This window comes from Protopterus annectens, chromosome 11.part0, assembly GCF_019279795.1.
Source record: "Protopterus annectens isolate FY-2018-M chromosome 11.part0, PAN1.0, whole genome shotgun sequence".
In the NCBI taxonomy this organism is placed as follows: Eukaryota; Metazoa; Chordata; order Ceratodontiformes; family Protopteridae; genus Protopterus; species Protopterus annectens.
Genome location: NC_056745.1, coordinates 513,286,101 through 513,308,572, shown reverse-complemented (window position 1 = coordinate 513,308,572; position 22,472 = coordinate 513,286,101). Strand labels below are relative to the sequence as shown.

Sequence of the window (22,472 nt, the reverse complement as noted above, 5' to 3'; positions counted from 1 at the left end):
TGTTTTTCTGATCCTGGTTGTGACACCATGTCACTCGTCTGGTCAGGAGAAAACAGACGACCATTCGTGTGTTCAGTTTAAGCAGCTTTATTACACACAAACACATCAGAAATTAAGCTTTGTAACTTAAATAAACTTATAAACAGACTGACTACCACACTCATACATGTTAACACTCTGGCTATTCTCTCAAATTGGCACTGCTGCCTGCACATGCTCAGTATTTATATGTACGTGCTACATCTGGAAATGCTTCTTAAAGGTACATACACACGCTCTGATCTACAGATACCACCTGCAGGGAGCCAGAAGATATAGCAAATCTAGTGGCCAAAAAATTCACCTAACATTTTACCTCCTCATCGGCTTCCTCCCAGGAAATACCATCAAACATAACTCACCCCCCCCAACTGTCACTAGGAAGCAGGTCCTACATGCTCTCTCTAAGGCCAAAAATACCACAGCAATGGGACCCGATAATATCCCAGGATGCCTCCTAAATAGCCTGAAACATGACCTATTGGGACCACTGGTCACTGTTTAATCACAGCTTCCAGACAGGCTTTGTGTCACATGAATGTAGAACTGCAATTCTCATCCCTCTACACAAGGACAGGCCATCAACAGACCCCAAGAACTACAGACCTATAGTCTGACTAGTCTCATATGCTGGGCCATGGAAAGTATTATCATAAAAATGAGTAATAAGGACATAGAAAACCTTCAAACACTGCATCCAACCCTATTTTGTTTCTTCAAGGGCAAATCATGCCTACTCAACCTGGTGGAATTCTTTGAGGGGGTCACCAAGATAATGGATGATGGCAAAACAGTGCTTACTGCCTACCTTGACCAGGCTAAGGCACTTGATAGAATACCACTCAGGAACTGTGAACAAACTTCCAGATATAGGCATAAATCCCTATGTCACATGCTGGATAGCTTGCTGGCTCTCACATAGGCTCCAGGAAGTTAGGCTAGGGAGACCACCTCCACAAGCAGCAAGGACTAATACAGCCAAATAACTGCTGCCAAAGCCTCAGCTTAAACCCCACTGCCAAGAAATGTGTACATCCCTAACAGCAGAACCAGTAGTCAGGGATTTGAGTACACATGTAGATAATACCTGGCTTTCGACCAACATGTGTCTAAGATAGTAATGAAATCTCTCTATGTTGCTTAACTCACAGCTCTCAAGCTTACATCTCCAAAATGAGGAACACAAGTCCTCATAATGTGGAACAAATGGGCAAAATGTGGAACACATACGGCTTACTTACAACTTTACCAAGGAAAGTCATAGGATGGTTAAAATATGCTGGTTTTACATTTAAAGAATATCTTTTAATGAATTAATATGATTAATTTTTATTTACCATGGATTTCACTTAAAAATGTCTAACAATGAGTGTGTTAAAGACCCTTTCAATGTGAAACTTTAACGAATGTGAACTTTTTAAGACCCCAAATGAGGTGCGTTCCTCGTAATGAGGTACACTTGAGAGGTATGCAACTTATAACAAAGGGCATAGCATCTAGGTCCAAGAAAGTCATTGTTCCACCGTATTTGGCCCTTATCAGGCCCATCACTGAATACAACACTCCGTTTGGTATACACACCTGACTAGGCACATGCAAGAAATGGAACTTCCACAGAAGTTCCTCACAAAAATAATACAGGGCTTAAACAGCACGTCATCTGCAGATTCTTCATAGCCCTATCTCTGTATTCTGTTTCTTGTAGACTGTTGAGAGGTAATCTATACTTGGCATACAAGGCATCCTTGAATCCTACTATGATGGACCCTTTGCTTATCTGCAAAATGAACAGCACCAGAATTGCTCGATCTAGGGATTTAAACTTTGTTTGCGACATAAATAAGACATGTTGGAGGGACAGGCATAGGAGTCTTCCATTAATGTGAAGCAGAGCTCTTCCCTAACCCATATTCAAGAGAAACCTTGACCAGTGGATGGGAAACGGGCAATATATGCAGGGTCTAGCACCTATATTTCTAACGGACAGGGCAGCCTGTAAATCATGCCCTAACTTATATAAACCACTTAACCTCTAAAGTACATAAACTTGCAGGATAAATTTGGGAAGCCTGGCTAGATTTACAAAAGCCAGTACTACAACTTGTGGGTTACATTTGGGATGTTTGACTAGTCTTACAAACGTCCCAGTGGTCGTCATTGTCAGTCTACACATTTATGAATCTATGCGTTGTCTATAGAATTAAAATTAATGCATAGTTATTTTATGTTCATTTCGAAACAACGAAGTTTTAATTTATGTACAATTTCTTCAACTAATTAGCTCAGAATAGGAGACCACCAAGCACAAACTCAAAGAAGCAAGCTTTCCATTACGGAAGTGACGTAACGAATATGTTCTTTTTTCCACTATGTGAAGCTCGGAGGGAACAGGCGACGGGTAACATGGCTGACGGTGTTGACCATATTGATATCTATGCTGATGTAGGTGAAGAGTTTAGTCAGGTGCGTTGTGGTTTACGTTCAAACAAAAATGGTGGGTTCGAAGTGTTTTTTGTGGGTGCCGACAGCTGAATGTTATCACAGGCCTCAGCTAAGTCTGAAAGTTTTTTTTTTTTTTTTTAATTTCTTCTTGTTTGTTTTTCTAGACGCTGTATATTGTGGGCCAGCGTTGTGTTCAGTAGGGGTTGGTGAAATGGACCCCGTGGTTGTTGTGCACTTAGGAGGATATCCAGAGCTTGCTCCCCTTTGAGGTAGTGGATATAGAGGGACCATAGAATATCTGGAATTTGGTATAGCTGCCTAACGAGTTATGTTTTAGTTTCATTGTCTTGATTTTGCACAGAATGTTGGAGTAGGTTTTTGGGCCTTCTTAGTTGTGTTCCAGGGCCTGAAGGCCGCGTGGATTTTTAAATAAAATGTGCTAAGAAGATGCACGGATTGCAAGGTTCTAAATTCCACTGTATTCACAAATTTAATTTTTTAGTGGCATGTAATAGTAGCGTAGTTATTTTTCTTTGCTTGGTATTTTGCGTTTCAGCGCAGCTTGTTTGCATCTGTTGTCTAATAAAACGTGTTTATTTATAAGCCTGCATTTTCGTTGGGAAAATGGTAGTGATCGGTACAGCTCAATAGTTTGCTTATTTGCTGAATTGCTGTATGCTTTGCACGTGATTGTATTCACATTTACTGCTGAACTACCGCAGGAAACAAAATCTGGTGCGCCCGCAATTGTTAAGTAAATTGTTGGATATGCACGAATTCTCGTTATCACGTTGCTAAAATAGTACAAGTGTCTTGGTGCTGCTTGCCCTTTGTTCTGTAAACCTGGACAAGGTTTTTGTCTAATGTAATATTTTTACTATAGCTTTGTTTTTGTGTAGGCGATAACTTTTTCGGTAATCTTAGCGGCCAAAATACGTTTGTTGTGATTGGCATTAATCTAGCATTTTCCTGTCACTGATCATGATCTGTGCTGGCTTTGAATTTATCTACTTGTCCTTTTACTTGGAAATTGATACTCCAGAAATTATTGGAATAGTAAGATCCTAAATAAAAGCGTAATATTTTTAATAGAAACTTCACATGTAGGTAGCTTGTGTAGTAGTAGTTGACATTGGTCTTGGTATGCATGTTTTTAAGCTGTGCATTATTGTTTTTTCGTAGTCTTGGTGATCTAGGCATTGACAGAAGCCCCCCCCCCTTTCAACTGTGAAGTTACGGCTTAGAGGTGCAAACGATTTTTCCACCAGTCCCGGGTTTTATTCCCTCAGTGTCTTGGTCAAATCTTAGAGTACCACATTTAACCACGCAATGGCTTTTGATCTTTTCTGTGGTTAACATGTTACGAATTTACAATGTAAGTAAATTGGGTATGGCTTAACTCGATTATTGACGCACGTAGAATGGGTATGGTAGTATCTTTTTAATATTGAAGGGTTGCTCATATTGAAGAGGAACATGCTGTTAATGTTGCATTATGGCATTGCATCGATATCTTTAAAGTCGTACAATGGTAGTAGACCTGCAGATTATTTTGGTGGGTCCCATCTTTTCATTTCCTTATTAGATGGCTTGATTTAGTCACTATCTGTCTCAGGTCCAGGTAATTTTTGAATCACTTTTTTTTTTTTTTTAACTCCTGGTTTCTAATTATTGGCTGGCATTGTTTTGAGTATTGCTAAATTTAACTTGTTTCAAAAGGTCACCAATTTGTTAACCTTAAAGTTAAGGCAACATGCTCCTTTCAGCTGTAAATGACTTCCCTTCTTTCATTTACAGTTAGTTCTCTTTACCCAAGTGCCTCAGATTCATGTTTCCCTATGCTGCTGTTATTTGAAACTTGAAGTCCCTTGTCTTGTCCAACCCTAAGTTTTTAGTCGGCAGTCTTGATTCTCCTGTAACTTTTCAAGTTGTCCAAGTGCCCCTTGGCAGAATTTTTCTTTCAGAAAAACAAAATTGTCTTCAGTTTGAGTAAAACATATCTGGGTTTGAATACTTCTGTTACTGTGTGATGTTCCTTCATTGTGTATACGTGTAGTGTAAAAGGTTAACACATTTATACTTCTAATTATGTGCGTTTGGGCTACAACTGCAGTTTAACATGAGCTAGTTTGCTACCCTGCGTGAAAGTTGAACCCCAGTTATTTTGCCCAGAGTTGAAAATTGAGTTGGTGTAATGGTGACTGCATTTTCCCTCCTTATCTTATGCATATGCACTGCCCTCCCACAACTAAGTGTCCACATATATTTGCTGACATTTTGTGATTAAAATGTTTGCCTTTAACACAGCTTAACAAAAGACTAGAGTAAAATTTGGCAGGGCACTAAACAGATTTGTTTCTACTTTGATCAGTTTAGTGGGGTGGTTTTATGTAGGTGCAACTTTCATTTAATATGCAATTTGTGGTCTTGTGTTGCACTGCAGAAGTCTGTATAGTGTATGATAACATGCTTTTGGTGTTGCAGGCACTCGCTGTCTAGTTAAAAGATAGGTGCTACCTGCCGAGCCACGGGCAAGGCCTGTAATGCCAAGCTTCTCGCCATGAAGCTGGGGAGGGGGTGCCTAACTGAAAACTGCAACTGTGACCAGTTAGTTTGTTGGAAGGGTGATTTGAGTTGGTAAGGGTGGGTGCGTGTGTCTAACAAACTTTGCAGTCAGCCTTGTGCAATGTTCTGTTGTTGCAGCAGTGTTGAATTTGGATTCTCTCAAGTTTAAAGAGCAAAATGAAGACTTTTTTTCAGTAGCAAGATCTTCCAGAGCTCTTGTGCAATATTGTTGAATTTTTAGTTGTCTGCACTCCATATCCTTGCAGAGTGAAGCATTTATAAAGTAGATGAGGTATGGCATGTGTTGACAGATGTCCATAAGACACTACCTGCAGCTAACAGAGGTGAAGTCTACAGGTGGGTGCAGATGGAAGCATATTAGCCAAAGGGTGCATGGAGTTTCTTGTAGTAGTATTATTTGCTTTATAGTCTCATAAGAATGTTTTAGGGTTGGTTTTGGTGAGTAACTTCAGTTGAAGTATTGGGTATTTCATTTTGATCTAGGTTTTTCTTGTTGGTTCATAGTGTACAGTTGTGGTCATGGTGTACTATGCACAGTGAAGAGGTTATTTATGATGGAATGCTTTTTCTTTGAGGGTGATTATTGGATTTCTTTGGCTCTGTAGATGCATTTAGATGCAGTGTGTGTGTATATGCACACTTGCTTTATGTAGTACACATGGTATGTTGGACACATATTGTATATAATTAGTAATATGTATGCATAACACACGTAGTGGTTTTGGTATGTCTCGCTGATGTGCGTGGGCTTTGTACCATTTATTACAACTGGTTAATTGGGCTGAGTGTAACTGATGCATCTCCGATTCTGTATAATTAAAACAGTGAGAGGGTCACACAGAAAAAACAATTGGTAAAAACTAAAACTCCAGCCAAGCTAGCACTTCCACTGAGTGACCCTGTGGTTCTTATGCTTAGTCAAACACTCTGCTTCTGCTGTGCTGATGAGGTCATAAGGCTGAAATATGCATATCCACAGCTAGTGCAGTTTGGCTTTATTGGCCTGGAATTGTCCATTAAAATGACTTAAAGAAAAAGTGTGCATTCATAATCGCCGTTTAGCTGAAACACCTGTGTTCATAAGGATCATTTGCATATATCCCATGTGCCTGTGATACAAGAGGTTTGAGAGGGTCACTCAGTGGAATTTCTTGCTTGGAGTTTTCATTTAGCTTTTACAGGTTCTGTATAATTGCAAGTATGCAGTTGTGTGCTGTAATCTGGTGCCTGCAAATGTGACTTATTTTCTTGCTTTTTGGCACAAAACTTAAATATTTTGGGGTGCATAACCTCCCACTCTCCTACCATTATTTCTCTACAAGCTGTACCTATCGCACAATTGTCATCCCTTGATGTCTGCGACTGATTAACCTTTTCCAGCTTATGCCCAGTTGTCAAGTGAAAGGTCTATTTTTGTAAAACAGTAGTAGTGTGCCCATTCCTACTAACCATGGCTGGCAACTTTATCCCCCACACTTAAATTCTCCTGTCTGACAGTATGACAAGCAGAGTTATCTCATAGCAGTGTATGCATTCTTTTTCAAATAACTAGGTTGTCAATTAATACTTGCCAGCATGGAGGGAAAAAATCTGTATTTGGGTGCCTAATTTCCACAATATGACACCACATTCTTCACATGAGTATTAAAATTGGAAGTTTTTACTATTCAGTGCTCAGGAGAGAGATGGTTTTGGTTTTTGCAGCCTTTACAACTTGATTACTTCCTTCGACTTAAGGGCCTAAAATGTAACACTGCATGCTTGACTAGTTTCTACCTGCTGGATCAATGACACACTTCAGTATTAAAAAGTGGAGATAAACTCGCACTACGGTTCTCCTTGTAAAACTGCAAGAAGTTGGGAACAAAATGTGGTGTGTAAAGAGGCATAATGCGTAATCTGTTTTGTGTGCTTATAGGAAAGTACTAGGCTAACTGTCCACGTAGGCCATTTTTTTAGCCTAGCCAATTTTCTTCTTTGGGGAAAAAGTTAACCAATTTTCATTACAAACTCCTGTAAAAAGATTACGCTAGAAACTGTTCCATATAGTGTCCAACATCAGTGTAGACTTGTGTATTTGTTACCATTACTTCTGTCTGAGAAATGGATTCTCCTAATTTCTCACCACTTTCAATACCAACAACTTTCACTGTTAAAATTTAAACAAGTGACTAGGAAGTGCACTGGATCTGAACATAGGAGGTTACTAGGCTATTGGCCTTGAGGCCCTTGTAAACCTAGCAAAGAGGTTTAGCCCATGTTTAGACAGACTGGTACCCAATGCCCCTGTCCCAGCAGGGACACAGGTGGAATCTCAGGGGTATATTTTCTGTTGCCCGTCCAGTTATCCAGGTTGTGCTTTTAATAAGGGGTAAAGAGGTACTCTGCTTGATGTGGATACGGAGTCTCTTCCATAGATGGGGGAGTCTCTGGGACACTTGTCCCACCAGCAAGTCTTGTTGATGTCACAGACTAGGTTGAGGCTTTGTGTACGGATTACTTGAGTGGTGCTTGGCTTGTGGATATGCAGCAGTCCCATCAAGGTGGGGTCTGTGATTGCCTTGTATGCCAGACAGAGGTCACCTCTGAGGAGTCTGTATGAAACTGGGTAGAGAGGATAGGGCTTTTAGCCTATTTGTGTATGGTAGATCTTTGAGGCTCTGGATCCTCCTGGTGAGGAACCTCTTCCAGCTGCTGCATGTGCTTTGCGAGGTACATGCTGAAAGGGACGTTAAGGGAAGAATACAGGGATGTTATGGCCTCCTTATTCCTGGATGAGATACGCTTACTTGTGAGGTGGGCAGTGTATAAAGTTTTCCGTACAACGGAAGTGACATGGTGGTCAAATGTCAGGTTGCTGTCAACCGGGGTGCTCGAATCTCTCACGACTGATTGCATGTTTAGGACGTTATTAATGTGATTTGTGGGGACGTCACTCTCCCCAAAGGTGGGTGGTGGTGGTGATGCATTTTTTGGTATTTAGCTTAAGGCCATGTTTCTGGGACCATTCACTTAGCTGAGTAAGACCCTTTTGGGGGATGTTCACATCACTAGGGGAGCTGATGGCCGCACCCAGCTTGCAGTCATTTGCAAACTTGGTCAGCTGTAGCCCACTGGTTTTGGCATGCACCTCAGAAAAGTATATCCCAAATAAGAGGCCTCAAGACTGAACCCTGGGGTATGCCGCTTGTTAGGGTCTACTGCTTGAGGTGGCATCCCCTGTTTTGACTACGTGGGTTCCATTAGTGAGCCACTTCGCTACTCATCTGGTAACTTATGGATGGATGCCTAGTTGAGAGGGTTTATCTGTTATACCAGAGTGGGAAATAGTGTCAAAGGCTTTGGCCAGGTCGAGGTAGGCGGTGTTCACTGTCTTCCCCTCGTCCGTGGCTTTGACTGTCTTGAAGTCTACCAAATTTAGCAGACATGACCTCCCCTTGACTAAGCCAAACTTTGTGGGATCAAGTGTTTGTAGGTTGCCAATGTTCTTTGTTAATGAGGTCCACAATAATCTGTTCCATGGCCTTGCAGATCATGCTAGTTAGGCTGATGGGTCAATAGTTTCCTGGATCGGTTGATGCTCCACCTTTTGTGTAAAGGGGTGACTGGCTGTCTTCCACTCAGCTGGGACAAAGCCGGTACTTGGGCTTTGGTTGAGCAGGGTGCCTAATGGTGCTGCAAGTTCTGCCTGAGTTCATGTAGGATGCAAACTGGGATGATGTTGGGTCCCACGGAGGCTGTATTTTTTGCATTTGAGAGAAAGCGGTGATGACCTCTTTGCTAGATCTAAGGTGAGGGGGGCAGGTACTGGGAATGTCCTGATTATCTCATGGGGGATAGAGGGGTAAAGTTTTCACTGAATCTCAGACAGCGAGTTTGCTGTATCTACCACATTTGTATATGTGGTGTCCTTGACCACCAGTTCTGAACGAATCTGGGTGCTTCCTTTGAGATTGCGGACATATGTGAAGAAGGCCTTATGATTGTTTCTAGTAGAGGTGGCCAGTTTGGACTTGACATTTTGGTTTGGAGGGTTTCATTAGTGCTTTTATGTGCTGCTTTATGCTAAGGAGACATTGCTTCTAATTGAGCACCTGCTCCTTATTGGTCTCTGGACAGCTGTTTTTTTTTCGTTTTGTTGCAAATGTCCACCAGACAAATTTACTCTTCCTTGCGTAGAATGATTTAGTCTTGTCGGGTATTCCTGATTCCATGCATCTATGTAAATGCTCGTATAGTGCTTTGGTGTAGTTTTGGATATTAGTGCTAGTTCCTACAGAGGGAGATGTGGTTTTGAAGCTGTTTATGCCATCTCTCAGGAGGCTGTAATCAACTTTGGAGAAGTCTTTGTCTGTTTCTAGCTAGAGGGAGGTTGGGGGATATGGTGACTTCGAAAGTGACTGCTTTGTGGTTGGATCTTCCAGGGAGGATGTTACTATAGGGATGCTGCAGTGGTTACTCATGTTGGTTAATACCAAGTCCAAGATATTATCACTTATTGTGAGAGTATCGACTGGCTGTTCCAAGGCATTTGCAATGACAAAATCAAGGATTTTCTGGGCATTTGTGTTTTGGCATGAGTAGTTCAGTCTGTTTGGGAAGTTAGTCACCCAGGATCAGGGTAGAGGGTTGAATCTTGATAGATTTGGGGGCAGATAGTTAGCTGCGATTTGAACAGGGGTCTCGTCAGTGGTTAACTGCACCTGGAGTGTTTCCTGTGTGTCATACTGTTTGACCAGTCTGGAGGTGTGTACATCTTTAATGTATATTGAAATTCCACCTCCTTTGGCTTTACTGTCCACAGTTTGGGGTCTGACTGTATGATAGGATGAGTAACCAGGTAAGGCTGGGGTGCTCTCTGCAGCATTGAACCGGATTTCTGTGACTGCACAGATGTCAGCATTTTCCAGGGGTAGGAATCATTGCAATGAGTGCAGTTTTATGTTTGGACTCTTAGTGTTTGGCAGCATTGCCTTTAATTTCTGTTTTTTGTTGAAATTTTTATGTTGGTAGTTTTAACCTCTTCACTTTTCTTAAAAAAAAAAAAAAGGCATTATAAGGGGAAAGAGCCTTTTGCCAGAAGCTTGAAGCCCGGATGAGACAGATGTAGGCCATCTCTGGCAAAGCATCATGGGTCTGTCGATCATATCTTCCTAGGCTGTCTGGTACTGGATCCCCCTGAAGTGACACCAGACACTAAGCTAATTTAGTCATTTTCTATTTGTATTGAGGCATCATTCTGGGTGGCTAGGGACATGCCTGGAACACAATCAGCGAGCTCAGTCATGTCTCTCTCCATATAGTCCAGAGAGGTATGTCTCAAGTCATTCATGTCAGCATGGACTATGACAGAGTCATAACAGTACCTGTTGTTGAGAGACTTGAGTGTGTATGTGATATGATGGATTCTGGTACCTGACTGACAACTAACCCTGACTTTCTCTTTATCCATCCTGGTGAGAGGCAAATCTGTGTCTCTCTCAATGGAGTCTAATATATTGCGTTTATGGTTGAAGCCTTAATGCCTGTGAGGCACAGGTGTGTGAACTATGTGTGGTATATGGTTTGGAGAGCTGTGGAGATCGTGTGTGTTTTTTGCTTCAGATGTGTCCTTTGGGTATGTTTATGTGGATGACTTTGCACATGTAGATGTATGTTGTGTGGGTAGTGATTGTGTTGACAATCTTTTTGGTGCCAGATATACTGGCTTGAGGGGGAGAGAGCTTGGACTCTATGGTCCTAATGTAACTGCATCTCAATCAAATTGTTCCTAGGTTGTGGTAGTAGATGGTTGTCTGTGTACATGAGACAGTTGCTACACTGTCTCTGGATGCCTATATCAACCAGACTGATGGGAGAAACTGTAAGAAATTGTCCATCCATATTTGTCTGAATCTGAGGGAGAGGCCACAGCTTAGTGGTGAGCCTAAAGCCCAAGTGCTTAAACCAAAACTAAGAGCGTAGAATAACACTTAATTTAGACATGTTATAAAGAAGCAGTATTAAAAGAAAAGATGCAGCTTAGCACTTTAGAGAACAGGCAGCAAGTAGCAGGAAAAAGCAAGCAAGATGAAGTAACATAGTAGATAGAAACAAATTGGAAATATAAGCAGGGGAATAGTCTGTTTTTTAATATATAATGTGTGTATATAATATGTGTGCGTGGATATATATATATATATATATATATATATATATATATATATACATATATATATATATATATATATATATATATATATATATATATATATACACAACACACACACACACGAGAGAGCAGGAACAGAAAATAATTCAAGGTTAAGGGACTAAGTGGTTTGGCTTTCCCAAATTATCTCTCTTAGGTAGAATGATCTAAAGAGATGCGACTGGAAGGAGTGTCCCAGATCAAATTTACATTACGGGCGAGCAACTGCAAAAGCCACCAGCTTTAAGAACACAGTAGCAATAGGGTGGTGGGAGAAAATTTCAGCAAGATCAGAAAAATTCTGCCAGCAAATGTATAAATCATTCAGTCAAGCAAAAATAGGCAGTGCAGAACTCTGAACAGTTTCAAAAAATATACTTAAGTTTTATATTTCCAGATTGTTTGTTTGAAAAACAGTCAGAACACAAGGAGATTCTAGCAATGATATGTAGGAATTTGCAAAATAGTAATAGTTTTATACTAGCAAGACGGAAGCCAAGCGTTGTTAGTCGGATAACAGAAAAGCTGTTTGACCAGTTTTACCAACTTTAAGAACACAACAGCAGTAGGGTGAAAACGTTTCAGCAAGATTAGAAAACTAAATTTCTGCCAGCAAATATATAAATAAATCAGTCAAGTGAATGTACAGAACTCTCTACAGTTAAAGTGTCAAAAAATATACTTGTCTATATTTCTTCATATTCTACCATGTACTGTTCCCTGTAGGTAGGTGTTAGTTTTGTTTTACTGACTGGCATCTTAGATGCCAGATTTCACTGTGCAGATTCTCAAGATCATCTATCCTTAATCCATGAATAAACTTAATTATTCCAAGAGTTGGGCTTGTGAGTTGGTACTGATAGTTTGTTAAACTAAGGGAGGGGTGTAATCGGCTACAAAGGGTTTTGCCCTCACTGGATGGAGGGGTTACATTTTCTGAATCATGGATTTTATAAACTTTTCTCTGCTTGTGTTTCTATAAAAATTGGCTTGCAAACTTATTGTACTTCTAATGAAAAAAAATGATGTGTATTAAAGATTTTGTGCTAAATGTGTGACTTGCGCAAATGCATTGTATGGATTCCCAGTCGGTTAATCTTCAGCCCTTTTATGGTGTGGCTACTGTCTCTCTGTTTTTAGCTGCAGTGTCTGGTTGTAGAGGATTACTATTTGGTTTCTCTGGTTATTCTTATTGGCACCCCCGTCTCTTCAACAGCCTGATATCCAGCATACCACGATGGTGCTCAGGTTACTGTTACTTGTTGCCATTCTTGAGTGCTGTTACGTTGTGGTGATGCTCTGCTTAGTGGGGTTGCATGTCTTGGATCATGTTCTAAGTGCTGCAGCCTTTCTTTTGTTGGCAGTCATTTGTATGGTGCACTGTGGTTTCCCCCTAATGAGTGCCATTGCTGGAAATTCTATCCCACCCTTTTCAGCTGGCTTGTCCAGTATGCTTGTTACAAGTAGTCTGGTGTAGTAGCTGTTTGACGGGAACTTGACAAGTACCCAGTTGTGTACCACATTTGTTTCTATGCAAGCCACCTTTCTGAGGTTCTTTCATAGTAATCTTGTACATTTTGGTACCAAGGGAGGAATTAAGGCATTTAGCTATCGAAGGCTTTTTTCTTTTTCCATTTTGTCAACTAATCTCTGGTTTTCACATTGTTTGGTATGTATCCACTGTAAAGGTGAGGGTGATGGGTATTAGCATTTTAAAATATGTGGTTATTGAATGATTTAAACAAGCTTCATAGTTTAATCGGTGTGTGGTATATTCAAAAACCTGAGGTTTACCTGATGCCATAGAAGGGAGAAAGTCAGCCAAAGTAGTGGACATTGCATGTAGGAATTTAAGCTATTGATTTAGTTTACGGTATACTAAATGGGAGTTTGTTGGCTAAAGCCTCTGGATGTCTCAAGGCGTGTGCAGTAATGGTGGCATTGACTCAAGTTTTCACTGCACAGCTTTTGTCTTCCAAGGATAATGTTAGAGAGAGACTCTGGTATGGAATTTGTTCATGTTCCTTTTGTTTTAACCTTTATAACTAATACATTGATGGGTGATAATGAGGTGTCTTGCTGGTTTTGTGAGTTGCTTGTGGTCTTGCAGTGTGCATATGGTGTATATTGACACAATACTGATTCTGCAGTTTTTTTTGAACAGGGACGTACTGGGACAAGTAAGCTTCAGGGCATTACAGAAACAAATGCTTGGTGCGAATGTATGGCTATCCCCTCTGGGAAAAAATATTCATTATGTAATTTATGTAATTTATGTAATTTATGTAATTTATGTAATTTATGTAATTTATGTAATTTATTGACATTTGTTAACCGGGTTGGTTCAACTGGGCCAGGAGCCCATTTTCAGTGGAGACCTGAGGAGAAAAGCTCCAATTACATACAGATTATACATACTAGTTTAACATGCATAAAAAGTACAGTGTACAATTTCAAAACAATCCATTAAATTGGAAAAACATTACAAGCTCACTTAAATTCAGACATTTCAAAAGAAAAATATAGTATACTGGAGTGTGTACTACAGGGTAGAATGGGGTTAGGTAGGGTCATGGCAAGTACAACTTTTTGTCCTCATAAAGTGAAGTTTGAGTCCTTTCTCAAATTGAAAGGGTGAGTTATGGAGCGTAAATGGGATGGGAGGTTATTCCATGCCTGGGATAGGGTGGATTTATAAAGTAATGTACCAATAGATTTTTTGGTTGGTAGATGTTGAGGAGTTGGTTAGAGGTACGAAGTGTGCGAGTTGGTGTATAGGTGGAAACCAAGGAGGGCAGAGCAGGTTGATGGTTTGTACAGTATGGAGTGGATAGTTTGAAACGGAGAGAAGTTGTTGTGGGAGTTCTAGCCATTGTAGTGAGTTGAATGAGAGGCAGTGGTGTGAGTTGTGTGGGGAGTTTGTGATGAACCTTCCTATTTTGTGGTAAGTTTTGTTTGAGTTTGGCCAGGGTAGTTGTTTGAATATTAGTCAGAATAGGATAAGTAGAATTTCAGCTAGCCATTTTTCCACAGATAGAAGTGTGTCCTGGGTGAGTGTATGAAGGTCAAGAGATGATGTTGGAAGAGCAAATGAGTGTTGAATCGTCAGCATATTGGACTAGTACTGATTGTTTGTTTGCAGGAGGTATATAGTTTAAGATGTTGAAGAGGAGGGGACCCAAGATGGACCCCTGATGCACCCCAGTAGTTACAGGGAGGTCTGGTGAGCAAGAGGAGAGCAAACTAACAGATTACAGTCTGTCAGACAACTTGAGAAGAAGGTTAGGGTGGAGGGAGCTAGACAGAGGTTAGAAAATTTTTAGTCAGAAGTGAAGGGTGAGAGACTGTCAATAGCTTTTTGAGAGGTCAAGGAAGAGGCTGGATACTAGGTTTTTGTCTCTAGCTTCGGCTATTGTGTGTGAAAATGACAGGAGAGCTGTAGAGGTGCTGTGTTTAGGGCGGAAGCCATGTTGGGAGGGTGTGAGGAGGTTATGTTGGATGAGATAGTGAAGGAGTTGAGTGTACACATTTTTCCATGAGTTTGGAGAGGGGGTGGCAATTGGGCGAAAGTTTGGGTCTGTAGAGTCCCCCCCCCTTTATACAGTGGGGTAGTGAAGGATTTCCAAATATCTGGTACTGTAGATTTCCTGGATAGATACTGGATAAGCAATGGATTCAGCAGCTAATTCTGAGGAAAGTGAGTGGAAGGTTGTCAGAGGAGGGAGAGCAAGGTTTTAGCTTCAGAAGGAGCGATTTTTATAGTGGGCTATTGATTGGGTAAGGAGAGGGGTTTGGGGAGGGCTAGATTCAGGATTTTCTTTAAGGTGGACCAGAATTTCTGTTGTGTTTTTACAGTTATTCTGGGGATAGTTTTATAGTAATATTTCTTTGTCCTTTACAGGTGCATACAAGATTCTTAAGTTTCTTTGTATTTGAGAAGGGGAAAGCTGCTTAATCTTAGTCCAGGTTTTCCAGGTATTGTCTTTCCTTAGAGAGCCAGGGGGCATAGTTAGATTTGATTCTGATGCGTCTTATAGGGCTAGGGAGTTGAGAATATCAAGGAATATGCTATTAAATTTGTGAGCAGCATCATTCAGAAGCAGGTGTTTTAAGGATGGACCAGTTAGTATTGGAGAGGATAGAGTTGAATTGGGTAGTATTAAAGTTATGCAAGCTATGACAGTCTCTCTCTGTAAGAGTGGGATTTGCCTGTGAAGAGTGGCGTAGTATGCTAGTAGGAAGGTGGTCACTCGGAGTTTGGTAAGGTAGTTGGATTGTGGTAAAGCTTGGGAGAGTTGGTGAGAATCCAGTCGATGGTTGGTTGAAAAGGAAGAGGTGTTGTGGTGTAGGTAAGTAGGGGATGATAGTTGGTGGAATCCGTAGAGGTTGATGCAGGTCAGTGGGGAGTTGGTGGAAAGTTTAGACCAGTCTATGTTAACGTCGCCTAAGAGTTTCGTAGGGAATGTTGAGAGAGAACCAAGCGAGGATGGATTCTAGGATTGGAATATATTTCCAGGGGGAATATAAATGGAGGCAGTGACAGTCTTATGGGGGTTTAGATGGCAGTTGAGGATAATGAGTTCAGCTGGGTGGAAGTCAGGAGTAGGTGTGGTGATGGTGGAGAGGTTAAGGCTGTTTGAATGGAGAATGGCAACACCACCATCCTTTTTGTTGAGTCTATCAGAGCGATGGATGTAACCAGGTGGCAGTATTTCTTTGTTAGCTATGTAGTTTTAGCCTGGTTTCTGATAGGGCTAGGAAATGTGGGGTGTTTTGAGCTATCCAAGCATGTAGCTCAGTGATTTTGTTTGTGAGGCTGTGTATATTCAGTGCATAGATAGAAAGGTGTTTGTGCTGTGATGTTTGATTTTTAAGGGAGGTTGAGCAGGGAGTGGGTGGTGGGATGATGTAGGGGTGGAGGGGCTGTTTGTGGCTGTAGGGTTAAGGGTATGGGAGGGTGGGCCTGGATTAGGATGAATGTCACCAGCAAGTTGCTGGGGACTGTGGTAGGGCGTGTTACTGAGAAAATTTGGTGGTGGAGTTTAGGCTTGGGTTAATAGGAGAGGGGGTAGATGTCAAGTATGAGTTTTGGTAGCAGTGAAAGGTGAGGTTTAAGAGAAATGGGGAGTATAAGATGGGGTGGGAAGGAGAGAAGTTTGATGGTAGATGTGGTAGGAGAGATTAGAAAAGGTCTACATGATAACATGTTAGATTTGCGAGTAGAGTTTTGGTAGAGCGGAATAGAAGAAGCATAGTAAGTTAGGTTATGAGTATAAAGGATTATGATTTGCAGACCGGGTGTGGAGGAAGTAAAATAAGTAGTGATGGTGTAATAGGTGGGAAGTGTGAGCAGGAAGGGGAGGTGTTAGTGGTTAATGTGAGGAAGGAGAGGGATTGGGGGCAGACAGGAAGTGGACTGTGGATGGCTGATATGGACAGGAAGGGGAGGGACAGGTTATTATAAATGTATTTGTTATGGGGGTAGGGGAGCAAAGTGAGCAGAGCAGGGCACACCAGCAGGAGCTGCAGAACCAACGAAAAACTATCGGGAGAGCTTGCGGGTGAAGTGTGAGGAGTCAAGGGCGTCTGGAAGAGAATAGAAAGCAGGCTCGGGGGAGAGAGGAACAGGATAGACTGCAGGGAGAGGGAAAATGGCCACAGGAATAAAAAAACAGTAGTAGAGGTCCGCAGGATAAAGTAGTGCATAAATGGCAGGCTAAGGAGAGAGGTAGGTAGAGATTAGCATGGAGAAATAGGGGTTCTTGAGCAAGTATGTATTGTTAAAGGCAGGGGGGAGAACAGCAGAGCAGGTAGAAGATGGAGAACTGGGGAGCAACCCGATGTGCAGGAGGCAGCTAGCAGAGCAATAAAACATAGAATACAAAAAGTGTTTGTAAGGTACAGAAAGAGAAGCATTTAATAGAACATACTTTCAGGTATTTTATCCAGAAACAGAAGGAGGCAGTCTTCAGTATTGGGTCCTGTGTACTATTAGTTTCCAGCGGGGTAAGCCAGTGAACATGTGAAGGGAATCTGTCCGAACTTTTCAGCAGCGTGGTATTCATATGTCAGAGCTTTCATATGAACTGTCAGACCACACATATGAAGCCAAACAGATCAGTCTTTGCCACTAATATTCAGCTGCTCTCTGGTTCAATTGCATTAGATTTGATGTACCCACGAATTACCACATAGGTGGCAGTACTCTAAACACTGAAAGTGTGATGAGACTTTGGGGCATGTGGTTATGAAATGTGAGACCACTGTCCACATTGCCACAACAGTCAGGAAATCCTATGTGGCACACCTCCTCAGGGCTTTTCATCCAGAAAAAATGTCTCGCTGTACTCATCCCTCATTAGACCCACTATAGAGTACAACGCCCCGTTTGGTATGTACCTCACAAGACATCTGCAACAGCTGGAAAGGCCGCAGAAATACCTCACTATAAAAGAATCACAGGCTTAAAGCAGATGCCCTATGTTGACTGTCTTTTTTTTTTTTTTTTTTTTTTAACTCCAGCAATACTCTGTGGCGCATCGTCTACTCGGAGGCAATCTGTGCTTAACATACAAGGCCATGTCAAACCCTGAGCTGTTGGACATGCTCCACTTAAAGAAATCCCAATCCCTCAGAGCCACACGCTCCAGGGATCTAAACTTTGTCATCACAATGAACAAAACATACTGGAGGGATAGGTTCCTGACCCAGAGACTCCCCATACTCTGGAATAGACTGCCCATATGTGTCAAGCAGAGGGCCTCCTTGGCCCTCTTCAAAAGGAACCTTGATGATTGGATGAGAGATAGGAAATACACCCTGGGGATCACGTCAGTTGCCCTGCTAGACATGGGTCTAGGGAAGTAAATATTGTGGAAAGAAATATCCATGGAATTGTTATGGCTAGGCTTGTATAGGCCCGATGGCCTAGTACCAACCTATGAACCTGTTTACATTTGTCTTTACTGGGGCTTTTCTCATAGAGCCTTTGCTGAAAAGTACTCTTGCGGACTCGGATTTTCTCAGTAAAAATAAAACACATGCAGTTGAATCATGTTTGCTTGTATGCTCGAAATGTGTTCAGTTCTGAAAGTTGCAACTGGTTGAAATGAGGGATCTTGGAGATGGTCAGTAAGCATGTTATGGAGTAGTACTGGTTTCCTCAATGTTAAAGGTGAAATTCATGAAGGTTCAGGAGAGGGATTGATGATTATTTTACTGCTTTGTCAGTTTCCCTACTGAAATGAATAAGTTGTAGATGTTAAGAATAGTCTCCCCTCAACTGCTTTTGTTTTGTATGCATTCTTAGGAGTGTACATGCATGTAATTATATTCATGTACTCGCGTGTGTGTATAGCATTGATTTTTGTCATGGACAGAGGAAAGGCTTGCATATGGCTTCTGTCAGTTTCTGCTTCTGATGCAAAATTTGCCTGCTTTAGTAGCTGTATTGTGTGCTTTTGCAAATATTTAATTTTCAGTACTGAAATGCATACAGTAGAAGTAAAAAACTTCTTTATAAACTCTTCAGACCTAAACATTCACATTTTAATACCTTTTTGTGTATTTGATTTTCTTGAACTTGTGTTCATCTGGCATACAGAAGTAATTCTCCTAGGTTCCTTTTCCACAGTTCTGCTTTTGTTAAACTACTGTTGAGAGTGCACAATTTCCCCATGTTTAACTCTAGGTTGTGCAACTTGCCATACCTTTTTCATCCCTTTATTTGCTGTGTGGTGTAACAAAACCATAAGTGTACTTTCTTCCTTTTGTATTTTCTGCATTATGACTTGTACAAAGCACCAAGAAGTATCATTCCTAGTACCGATTTCCTGAGTTCCTTTTTCTTGGTTTTCCATTTATTCGTTCTAGGCTTTTGATTTACCTCACTGTTACCCATGCAGGACCATTTTGTAGCATGTTAGATGCCTTGATGTTGAGGTAGGCAGTGTCTGCAGTTCATCTCTGAGATTTACTTAACATGGCTTTGTTTAGCAAAGTTATTGCTTTAAAAGCCAAAGTTTATTACAGAAAGTGCGGAATTGATGGACCACAGCACAGCTTACATAGCTGAACAGTGTGCTTGGGTAAATGATGCACCTAAAAATATTTTTGTTTCTGAGACAAAGTATCAGCTTGGCAGACTGCTGAAATTGCTTGTGATGTATCTTGCCTAATTTGTTAGTGCATGTTTGCAATCACTTTTTAACTTCTTATACAGGTTGTAAGCTGCAAGTTAGTAGGGCTTTGGTTAAGTGTGTGCCTGCAGAATGCGGTGGTTCCAGGAAGGTTTCTTAATTGTTTGCCAAGTTCCTGTTCTATGTTGTGCTTTTTGCTTGGTTAGAGAGAAAATCTGATATATACATGCGTATATGTATAAATGGACATATACACACGTGTGTATATTTTTGCGTGAAGTAGTGTGTCTTCCTGCGTGATTAAACCTAATTCTAGAAACGGCTATCCCGAAAAGGCCTGGAAAACTGTGTCTGTTGCATGTTAATCCACCTTTGTTCATAACTAGGTGTATTGTGCAAATTGGTTGTTCACCTGAGGTTTTAGGTTTCGTATTCTACGAAAACAATGTTGTAGTCTGTCATGAATTTTCTGTGATATTTGTGCGTTCACTTTGAAACTGGATATTCATATATAGCTGAATGCTAATGGAAATTTTTAAGCTCTTTCACTTGTATAAAACATGCTAAAGCAGACTCAACATGGAAAAGGACACATTTGGGATTGCAGGCTAAGACGTAGTAAGTGCAGTCTCGAGTGCATTAAATTTTATTGGAATGCTTTGCTCATTAAGAATTGGGTGATATGCCAAACTTCATTTATCATTGAATTTTGTTTAGTTTGCTTGATTTACTTGACGGGGAGCAATGTTGAAATGGTAACTATTTGTTTTCTAGTTTATGTATAGAGCGTGTTGGTGACAATGCATGGATTTTCCTGGAAATTCATAGTTTAAGTACCAAGCATACACTGTGCAGTGAACCAATGTCATCCAGTGTGATTTTTGCCCCTTTTTATTCTACTTGGTGGCATGTTGATATGGGCATTACAGAATGAAAGTGGCCATGGTAGACTGGCTGACTGGAAATTATTTTACCAGGCTGGTATCGATCTGTTTGCATCAAAAATCATTTGCTTTGTTAAAGAAGCATATTACCACATGCAGTGTGTGTTTATAGTTCTGGTTGTGAATGCTTATTGTCTAATTCTTGAGAGTTGGTTGAAAATGCTGATGTGGGTTTGGATTGAGCATGTTGGTAATTTGGTTGAGCTAGTAGTATTTCATAGGTCCGAGGCTCCTCTTCTCCCCCCCCCCCCTCTTATTTTCCTTTCTGGCAGGGTGGGTTATGTAAGGGAGAAGATAATTTGATTTGTAGCATGGTATAGGTAGACGACCTAGCACCAGAAGTAACACTTGAATGCTTGTAGTGAGCTAGTTTAGCCCTTGTGAGTCTTTGAATGCTTTTTATTGATGCTTGTGAAGTCTCTTGGTCTTTGTAAAATTTGGGTCACAGTGAAAGTTTGTACATAGCCGTGTCACGCTTGTCATTCCACTGATAAATTCCCCACCATAGAGGAGGATGCGCAGGTGAATAGGGTACTGTTGTGAAGGCAGTGTTGTGGGGAGCTTGTATTGTACGGTACGCTACTGCTGCTGTGTTAAAGGGGAATTAAGTGTATTAATGGTTAAACCATGATTTATAATACTTTTTAATTGTATTTCATTGACAGAAGGGATTGTGTCAGTAGTGCACTAACTTGGCAATCCTTTTTCCTGACTTGCAACCACTTCGTGAATTTCAGGAGGCAGAATATGGTGGTCACGACCAGATAGATTTGTATGACGACGTGATTTCTCCATCTGCGAACAATGGAGATGCTCCAGAGGATCGTGATTATATGGACAGTCTTCCATCAGTTGCTGATGATGTGGGCAAAGGGTCAGCGCCAAATATTGTCTACACCTACACAGGGAAGAAAATAGCTCTATACGTTGGAAATCTTACCTGGGTAAGTAATCCAAGAAGTCTTACCTGGGTAAGTTGCATTCCCCCACATTTGGGTATTGGGCCGTATATATATTTTTTTCCAAGGTGATGGGAATAATTTACTGTAATTGAATCTATTATGGGCATCCTTTATTCTTGTACAGTGCCCTTGCTTCCTTGTATTGAGTCTGATTTAGCAAGTTAAAGGAGCGCTACTTTTTAATTGCACCCTCCCTGAATTTTCCTCTCTAGTCTCGTCTGGTTTTGAACATTATGGTTTTGCATCACTTTCAGGTAAAACTGATTCGCATGTAACAGACACTGTTTTCTGGAATGAGGGGGGGGAATAATGACTGGTTCCATATGTATACAAGTTTATCGTAGCTTCTTGAGATGGTAGTTTTGTGTTTTTGTCGGCATGCTGCTGATGTGGAATGTTGTACCTGTGGTGGTTGGTTTGCATGTTGAATTTAGAATCTCGTTCCTCTTGAAGTTGCAGATCTGGTAAAATAGAGGTGTCGTTTGCAGTGGCTTTTTTTTTTTTGTAGGGCTGTGTTTTAATGTGAGGAAATTGTATAGGTACTGCAATTATGTTAACATTGAATCTGAAGGAGGTAAAGCTGCAGAGAATCTGTTTTGGTCACTTGTTTTGGATATAGTGCCTCCCCAACACTTTTTTTTTTGAATGGGTGGGTATCCAGAAGGACTGTGGGATGGAAATCTGTATGCACTGAAGCTTTGGTAAGGTCCTACACATGTGCCAGGATATCGGTGGATCTGTTGTAGAGTCCCTAGCACGTGGGTGTTCAGAGTAGCCAAGACTTTTTTAATCCCTGAGCCAACTGCCAGTCTCTGTCCTGTAACTTTTTATTAAAACATTTGTTTGAATTGGCACACTGGGTGGGTCTCTGTTTTTCAAAATACTGTTCCTTGACGTTCCCACACTGACGTCAGTATGACCTAGAAGTGGGTACTTGCACTGCAATGCTTTAAAAAGAATCGTGCGTGTTTTGTTTGGATGGACATGTAGGCTTTTAAGGCCAATTTTAAGAGGCGCAGGAAGACACTGCAGTCAAAGGCTCAAAACTATTAGAGTACCAATATGTTGGGAAGGGCTCTTAAGTATTTGAAACTATTCTAGTGGAAATATGAAAGTGATTGTATTTGTGTAGAATATTCATGAAGGTGTAGCACTTGTGGCTAGTACCTTC

At 41.0% G+C, this 22,472-nt stretch overlaps 1 protein-coding gene across 10 annotated transcripts in view; it reads left to right on the top strand.

The window, feature by feature from the left end:
• Window positions 1-2,371: 2,371 nt before the first annotated feature.
• CPSF6 (cleavage and polyadenylation specific factor 6) overlaps window positions 2,372-22,472 on the top strand; it is a 1,684,023-nt gene continuing 1,663,922 nt past the window's right edge. For 5 of the 10 annotated variants that reach the window (XM_044088012.1, XM_044088011.1, XM_044088009.1 and 2 more), the window contains exons 1-2: window positions 2,372-2,502; window positions 21,077-21,283. In XM_044088012.1, coding sequence (XP_043943947.1) covers window positions 2,392-2,502; window positions 21,077-21,283 — 318 coding nt within the window. In that variant the 5' untranslated portion in view covers window positions 2,372-2,391. The other 5 variants (XM_044088013.1, XM_044088015.1, XM_044088014.1 and 2 more) reach the window with 5 other exon arrangements.